The 8,838-nt window shown below is 35.1% G+C and overlaps 1 protein-coding gene across 2 annotated transcripts; it reads left to right on the forward strand.

Annotated features, from left to right (window-relative positions):
- The first annotated feature begins 4,189 nt into the window (after positions 1-4,189).
- LOC104219728 (uncharacterized) lies at positions 4,190-8,136 on the forward strand. 2 transcript variants are annotated; one of them, XM_070163100.1, is made up of 3 exons: positions 4,190-6,951; positions 7,057-7,133; positions 7,237-8,136. In XM_070163100.1, exons 1-3 carry the CDS (start codon positions 5,671-5,673, stop codon positions 7,268-7,270), a joined length of 1,392 nt encoding a protein of 463 aa, XP_070019201.1. In that variant the 5' UTR covers positions 4,190-5,670; the 3' UTR covers positions 7,271-8,136. The 2 variants fall into 2 exon arrangements, with proteins under 2 accessions (XP_070019201.1, XP_009768753.1); XM_009770451.2 differs by having other exon boundaries at positions 4,190-7,133.
- Positions 8,137-8,838: the final 702 nt, after the last annotated feature.

The following is an 8,838-nucleotide window of genomic DNA, read 5'->3' on the forward strand; positions in this document are numbered from 1 at the left end:
ACATCATCCTAAGGTGGTGGATAGTATTTCTTGTAGGCAATTATATTTGAGGAGTTATACTTTTTCAAGGGAAGAAGAGAATGTAAATGATGAGAAGAAAGGAGTAAAATGTTATGGTAAAAGAAAGAGGAAATTAGCTCGTCGGAATGGCGGCGACAGCGACAACGACGGCGACGGCGGTGGTAGTTCAAGTGGTGGCCGGAGACCGACTAGAAGGAAATGTAAAGGTTTTAGAAAGGCAAAAGAGATATCTTGTTCTGCTTTGGCTTCGATTTTTCGGAGGTTATTATCTTGCACTACTAAGGTTGATGTGGTTGGTTAATTTACCCCAAATTATTTACTTTAAAAGATTATAGAATTTCCTTCTCTCTCTTTTTTTTTTTTTACCCATAAGTGCTTTCAATTTTTCACCTTTTTTTTCTTCTTTTTTTTCTACTTTGTGTTGAGTTTTTGTTTATATAGCATCTTGATTGCGTATTTGAATTTTATTATCGCAATGTATATGTAATGAAACTTTACAGGAATGATCACATTTTTCGAATGATAGCGTTCAATATTTGGTTTAATTAAATTAAATCATTGAATTAATGGTATATATGTTGCTAGGTTCATTTGTATGGAAATCTAAAAGGACGAATAATGAATAACTTATATATACCGATAATTAAAAGATTTTTATACCATAAATGTATTTATACCTCTTATAACAAGGTAATTTGCATTATTTAATTTCCATGAAACTATAGTTACATTTCTATATTTCTCTCTAATGTAATTGTCCAGTGATGGATTTCCGTCCAGCTATCTCCGGCCCAATTTACATCGAGTCTCCTGTTATCTAAAGGAAACTTTTATGAGCAGTTACTTATAGTTATTATATAGTGATCTAATAGTATAAAAATTATTTTATTAGATAAATTGTGTATAGAAATGAAGCTAAAAATGTATTATATAAATCAAAGATAGGCATGCAATTTCAGTTTCCAGTGGCAGTACTGAAGTTCTTTAGCCTTCACAGCAACAAGAAATGATGCCAAAGAATCTTGAAGAAGAACTCTTAGAGAAAATGAAAAACTTACAAAGGAAAAAAAAAAGTAAAAGCCTCAGAAAAACTAACAAACAAAAGAACGGAAATCATTATCAATTACCACCGAGATTGTGTTGAGATGGATGTGATCCATATATTGATATTTAACTAGAAGTTTCAGGTTCGAGCTATGAGGAGGGAAAAATTCCTGGAACGAGCACTTCCTACTTTAATGAGCCTTATGTGATACGAATCTGAATTAATCGAGCAAGTTATAGTTGCATATATCCAATAGTTATACCAAGAAAGATTATCAATTAATTTAGAGAAGAAAATGCAATTCATTTGGGTGCACTCATTCCTCTTAAGTGCATAGTGCGGACATGACAAACTTGGCTACACTTCTTTTCCTATTTTCAGAAAATTTCCCACCAAAAAATAAGAAATTTAAGGATCCATTTGTCCATTGATTGTTTTCCCCCCTTTTTTCGGGGAATTTTTCAAAAATGTATTTGCCCATCAAATTTTAAAAGTTTTTGGAGATTTTTCGAAAATGAGTTTTTCAAAAACTAAAAAATTGTTTTGACCACTTTTTCAAAATTTCAAACAAAAAAAAAAAGTCCTACTTACAAAATTGTAACATTTTTTCAAGTGAAATGTATGTCCAAACATAATTTCAATAATATCATCTTGTAAAGGGCTTATGTTACTCCATTTCTCCACAAGTGCAATAATATCTCTCACTCTTTTCTTCTAAGTGGTTCATCCTCGCAGGCTCGAGACCTCCTTCGTATATGTTATTTTCTTACTTGTTCTTCACCGTATCGTTTAGTATTGGCAACATAGAGCCCTGCTTAATCATACTTCTAACTGTTATCCCATCCCCGATAGTCCGAGATCGATATCAACGCCGACCCCGAGGTCCCATCGACCATCTTCGAGCTCGGGCAACAGGCCCCTTTGGTTTGATTACTGTCTCACCTTAACTCGCATTTTATCTTATACTTCATGTTCTTAGCATTAACTGTTTTAACAACTAGCTCGGGAATAGATCACGTATTTTTAGAGTCCCATTTACAAATTTAATTGTTGTTACTATTTTCATGGTAAATATTTAGCCTCTGGACCCAATGTTTAGACCTAATTTGACTCATTGACAAGGTTTACCAATGACGACATTGTGGAATTTTTAGTCGCGATATTTGGTAACGTGACTATGTAGAGTAGCCTAAATAGGGTGGTCCATTTATAATTTAATAAAAAAGGAAGATGTTAATTTTGTTTAGTACAAGTAGCTTTGCTAGTTGATCAATGTGGGAAAAACCTTTTGACAGAACACAAAAACAAACAAATTATATTGGAGAGTGGAGACTATACCAAATAATAAGATATAATTTGAATAAAGTAACATAAAAATATCTTACAAAAAATCTCATGTATTTTATATTATTGGTCTTCTATAAAAATATCGTATTTCGTATTTCGTATCCGGTATTTCATATTTCATATCTCTTATATATTGTTGTTATTTTTATTACGCATTTTTATGGTACTAATATATCATCTCCTATTGCTTTTTTGAGCCGAGGGTCTCCTGGAAACAGCCTCTCTATACTTCGGGGTAGGGGTAAGGTTTGCGTACATATTACCCTCCCCAGACCTCACTTGTGGGATTATACTGGGTCATTGTTGTTGTTGTTGTTGTTGTACATTTTAACATGACTATTGTGGCATTGAATTTTGTCAATTATAGTCGATGATTATGTAAAGTATAGGGCAAAATATAGAGTGGTCCATTTGTAACAAAGGAAGACGTTAATTTGGTTTAGTACAAGTAGTTTTGGTAGTTAATTATTGTGGTCCATTATTGGAAACAACGTTTGATGCAAAAAGAGGTTTTTTAAATAAAAAAAAAAAGTGCACAACTGAAGAGTGGTAGTTAAAGTTCATAACAATCTGAACCTTAAAAGAAGCAGCCAAATATGGTATCTGAAATAAGTTCTAAAAAATTTTATTCCTTTTTTACCAATTATTTAATCTCGATAAGATATAGGAGTAATTTTATATATTAGTCCCACATTTATTTCATGGGATAAATTCTTGCAACGGAAAACTTCGGGAGGTCTATTTGGTGTCAACGGTATTATTATGTTATAAATGGACACTATTTCATTATTTCACCAAGTTACTATAGTATTAATTTAGAAAATAGTAGCTTCAACAAAACATCTTGTTAAAAGGAAACCCAAAAAATAGGAAAATACAAACAAGTTGATCGGAGACAAGTAAGAAAATTAAATGGAGACCTAATTTCCTTTCTGTTTTTTTTTTTTTTTGTTAAAATTTTATTTTCCCAGAAATATATCTACTTACTAAAATAGTAGTTTTTCTTCTCACCAATAATACAAACTACGGGGTAATATTCATTCTACTGTGGAGACGACTAAAACTCCAACAATTACGAAGTATAAGGCACTAGTAGTACAATCATAACATAATTTGTAAAATAAGGCAATAAAGTAAAGAATAAGCGATATAAATTAATACAAGTAGTACAAAATTAAAGCTGTATTAAGAATAAAAAGTAGGGGGCTTGTGAGAGATGCAAATACTTATTTGAATGACTATGGTTCAAATATAAAAATTCTTGTTTAAAAGTGTATTTCAAGTGAAATTTTATTTCCACTTATAAATCTTTAAAAGAAAATTCTTAATTGAAGTTCCTGTTCGAAATAGGTTCAACTCCCACAAACTTTCAAATACTTTTTTTTCAACTTCGATTTAGATATTCTCCGAGCAGTAGAAGATAGAGGTTTAACAAGACCCGGGGAAATAATAAATTTTGTGTACACTATACTACTACAATTTTTTTTAATTCTAGTAGTTATTGTTGCTTTTTTTCCCCAAAAATTAATACTTTGACCGAAAAAATTGATCGACAATACCGGTAAAAATTAATCGAAATCAATCAATTTCTTACTGACCGATTTGAATTAATTGACCAGTATTTTTCCGATTCATCCAATTCGATCGGTTTTTGGTCAATAATCGTCCAAAAGCAATCGCATTCGGTCGATTTTTTTGGTCAGAAAAGAGCTGTTTAGTAATGTAAAATTGAGGTCTTTTGTGCCACAAGTTCACAATTACCTTAGAAAAAAAAAATCAAAATGAGAATCAACATCGTGGAAAACTTAAGGAAGCATATGATTCTCTGGAAATAATAACATGATTTCCTCTAATTAGTTACAAGAAATCCTCTCACGATAAGCTCCTCAGCCAAATCACGAGGAGATCTGTTAGTAGCTACTAATAAAACTATGTATTTTGATATTTCTAAATTTCCATTACTAGAGCAGTAGAGCTTGTTTACAACACCTTTGCCATTACGCTATCACGAAATCAATAGTATGATTTTTTTCCCCCCATTTTGGTAATAAATCTATGATTGAATCAATCTACATTCCCTCACCTTCTGCATTATGTTCATTGAATTTGTCCTTTTTATTAGTCAATCTCCAATTATGATCATTTTCTGCTGTTACGAACCAACCCTGGCCCTAAGATTTTCGACAAAATGTTACATAGCTGCTTTCCCAAAGTAATCATCGAGGCGCAATCAGATGCTCCAATCAACAATGAAGAAGCTAGAGATAGCGATACCCAATGGTTTGCTAAAAGTATTCAACGAGATTTTCTCATGACTAAACAGATTGAACAATCTGTTTTAACAGAGATTTTGCCTATGAAATATGATGGGATTTTCGAGGCAACAGAGATAAACTCTGATTCAAATGATGGCAAATTAGAGGAGGACCAGCAAGTCTGCGCGATGGTGAAGGAAAATTCAAGCCACACTGTAGTTCAGATACTTGACAAATCTCCTCATAGGAAAGGAATTGATTTTTTGGATGATATATCACCATGGATATCCACTGAAGAAGCTGCTGATATTTTTGAAACTGACGCAGATAAAATGTTTGGCAAAGTTATTCAGAGAAACGAAACCGGTACGACGCTCATCACGGAGGTTGTTAGCCACGCCAATCCGGTGCTCTCTCAAGAAATCAGTACGATTGGTGTCTAGTGAGCGTTAAATCCAATGCAAAAGTTCCAATTCTTGCCATTGAATTTGATATTGGATATGGTTGCTGGAATCAATTGCTTATTGAACATCCTAAAATAATTTGCCCTCGGCATCGACTTGGGCTTGCCCAGTGCTTAGCGGAGATGTCTCATTTGCATCAGTTTTCACATGATGAATTTGGATTAGACTTTCTTTTTGATCCTGGCTCGGGTGCTATTCCTTTAATCAGGGTACAGTCACCTCAAAGGAGGTTAGAGGACCATTTTACACCCTCAAATCCAAGCAGGCAACATTTGACAAAATATGGGGGAGTTTTTAAATATATGTTGTGGTTCCAACATGATATCAATTCCCATATAGCCATTTGGTTTGACACTTGGCAGCGACCTAAGGCTAGTAAGTTCTCTCTAGCTTTCTTAGTGATTATTCTGCTGGATAGGTGTGTGTATGGAAAAGTTAGTTGGTTGGACAATGGGAGATGGATATTAGATGACATGATTTACAGGAACATGCTCACTGTGCTTGAGTCTTTTGTACTGTCTATAGTAGTTTCCATGATATGCTTCTTGAATCTATGAAGTCTGTCCAGTCAAGTAAGCTAGCACTTGCATTTACTTCTGATGATGTGAATTCCCCAACTAGAAGAGGAGCTATCAGGCCCTTGCGTTTTGCTTATGTTAGTGCTTCATATGAGCAGATCTGTAGCAATGCCACTCTTCTGCTTGGAGATGATGTGATTCTTGTTGTGCTTGTGTCCAATGTTAGAATTTTGAAAATGATTTGTGGTCGCTCCTGCAATAGAAAGTCTGCCCAACATATTAGAATTGCTTGGATACACCAGAATGGGTCAAAGTTGGAAAAGCCCTTTGCTTGTCTACTGCCTTTGACCTTGGGAACCCATATTTTGGCCACCAGGGGAGAGCTAAAGTTATATCTAAGGCTCCAAAGATCATCACAACCACTACGAATATGTTACAAGGACCGCAATCTTCCAGGATTCTTGTTGTCTAAATCCAAAGAGTGTGCTTGGGAGCAGAAAATACAGAGAGGGCTCCAGGTATTAGCTGAAAGTTACTACAAGCAATCACCGCATGTTCGAGTCGATAAAGCTGTTGGACTCTTGTTTGCTCTATTTGGTATAGTTCAGAAGGCAAGGTCTGCTTCGCCGTATATTATCTTTGATCCCGGTCCTTATCTTGATTATGCCAGATTTCCCACGCTAGCCATCTTCATATTAGCAAACAACTATAGTGACTGCATTTGCTTAGGATTCTTGCACTACATGACTTCACTTGATTTTGTTATATGGATTGTTGTGACTGTTTCTTGTGCCCGTCCTTGTCTGTTTAAAGCTCAAGATCTGCTTGCAAAGCTGAACGAGCTTTTCAATGTATACCACTTTATCATAAGCCAGGAGCATCCACATGTTTCTTCCTTGCTGCAGATCCAAGAGTTCAACAGAGCTTATGGTGAGGAGTGCACTACTTATAATGTTCTTGCCCCAAACCTTGAGGACAAGAGCCATAAGAGTAAGAGACAACATAAGGTCCTTGAATTCGTGTGTACCGTACAAGTTGTATGTGTTATTCTCGGCATGGACTTCTTTAGTACTGTCACTGCAATTCGCTCAAGCCTGAATGACCCCACTGGTGTTCAGTCACAAAGTCTATTCACTAACACGTTGTCAAGTTTGGGATTTACCTTTATTCTGACTAAGAACTTTCTAGAGGAATTTCCAAATGAGAAGTACTGGTATATTGTGGTTAATCAACCAAATTTTTACAAGCTATGGGGTGACATGGAACAAGTTGAGTCTGACTTTGAATCTGCACATTTTAAGGTCAATTGGGAGCATCTTTACTATATTTCTTTTTCGATGTTGATTTACTTTGTGGAAAGTTCACCTAGAATTGTCCATTTAGACAAATGGTTTTCCCCTTGGCAGAGACGTAAGGATATTGTGGAAATGCCTAGGCATGACAATGTACGATGGAGGGGAATATCAGATCTGTTGGATGGCAAGTATGATGATTCACTATGTGTAAATATTTGAATGAGGGTTATCATAATAAATGAGCTGCACTACAACTTAACTTCACTCAATCTTTTGTCTGTACTATGTTAGGTTGGAGTGCAATCGAGTATGGTACAAATTATGAAGTTGTTGTGGAGCTCAATCATGTCACCGATATTATTATTATAGCAGTCTCTATTCTACTGTTTATTCCAGTGTTGTTGTGGCCTATGGAGCTTTCAAAGGAAACACACGATTTTTATCATCACAACCACGTCCAATGTGAAGTAAACTTTGCCAACACACTGAACAATTTCCATTTAACCGAGTTCATGCTTTTGTGGAGGTTCGCCACTAGAATATTTGCATTGGTTCTCTCATTTAGCTTGCTGCTAATTGACTCTAACAGATGGAAATCAAGGTCATATGAATATGTATGGCAGGTCAAGTTAAGATCTCTGCTACTATCTACTAAGAGCCACAATGATCAAAGGTTTGATTGGTTCATAACAGATGCGTTATATCACATATTCTGGTCAAGTCACAAAGCATGCCTTGGTTCTGAGATAATGAGTTGGGAGCTAGCGAGTATCACCGTTCTTGACTCGAACCTTGAGGACATGGTTCTTATTGAGGACGGGAGTATTGTTATGAACCAGCTCTGGCCCAATGTCTCACAAGTAGCTATTGGGCTGAGAAGAGCTTTTGGGCCAAGAACATGTAATAGGGCCAGATTAATTTGTTATCCAGGTTGAGTATTTGACGCAAGGATAGTTCTGTTAAAAGGGGGACTGATCGGTTATTTGGGATTATGCCTATTGTGAAGAAAAGTGACTGCTTCTCCTCGTCTTCCTTCTCTGATCCTCTCCATTCTCAATAGCTTCTCATCCTTTCTTCTCTCTCCTTTGTATTTCAGTTTACTATCTCTAATTCCTGTAATAGTTTTGAGTTTAGTTATAATTTCTTGTCACTGTTGAAGTAATAGAAGTGTTGAAGGACTGGTTTGTTACATCTGCTCATTTTTTCTTTCAAATTTTCAATTAAATAGTATTTTTGTTAACTACCGACGAGAGAGAAACTCTCAAATTCTAACGATAATTTGAATAACATATATATCATAATAATTTAAAGCCAAGACTTCTTGCAGAGACCATTTCTCCAATTGTAATCTTTTCTATATCGCTCCAATTTTATCGGGTGTCCCGAATGGACAACTTCTTGGAGAGACGAAGCTATATAATTTGTTATTAATGTAAACTGTAACTTGAATGGTAAACCAGTGAGTTTGTATACCCTTAAAACGGATAACAATTAAATTTATACTCGATTTTATGGATATGTGGATTGATTCAACACAAATAATCAAAAATGTTAGATAAACGAGTTAAATATAGAATGAATAATCAAACCAATTGTGATGTTACGGCCGGACTCGGATTTGCGCTGAACAGCAATTTTACTCTCGATTGGATCCTTGGTTTGAAGCCAAATGTATATGAAAAATACAGTAAAATAAAAACTTATCAATAGCTAGAGAGCAGAAAAATGAATTTGTATTGCCTTGGTTTGCGTGTTATACTGTGTCCTATTGAATAAAAAGCTTTCGTTTTATATAGTAAGAGAGTTTCATCCCTAGTACAATTCTAAAGAAGGTAAAAATCCTCATTTCTCGTCAATTACTGAACCGCTACCGACATCGGGCGAGATCTGCGC

The sequence above is a fragment of the Nicotiana sylvestris genome, chromosome 11 (genome assembly GCF_000393655.2).
Source record: "Nicotiana sylvestris chromosome 11, ASM39365v2, whole genome shotgun sequence".
In the NCBI taxonomy this organism is placed as follows: Eukaryota; Viridiplantae; Streptophyta; class Magnoliopsida; order Solanales; family Solanaceae; genus Nicotiana; species Nicotiana sylvestris.

Excerpts from the sequence above, each read along its gene's own strand:
- LOC104219728 (XM_009770451.2), top strand. The coding sequence starts at position 5,671 with ATGCTTCTTGAATCTATGAAGTCTGTCCAGTCAAGTAAGCTAGCACTT. Across the intron at positions 7,134-7,236 it reads TCAGATCTGTTGGATGGCAA|GTTGGAGTGCAATCGAGTAT; the intron begins GTATGATGATTC and ends GTACTATGTTAG.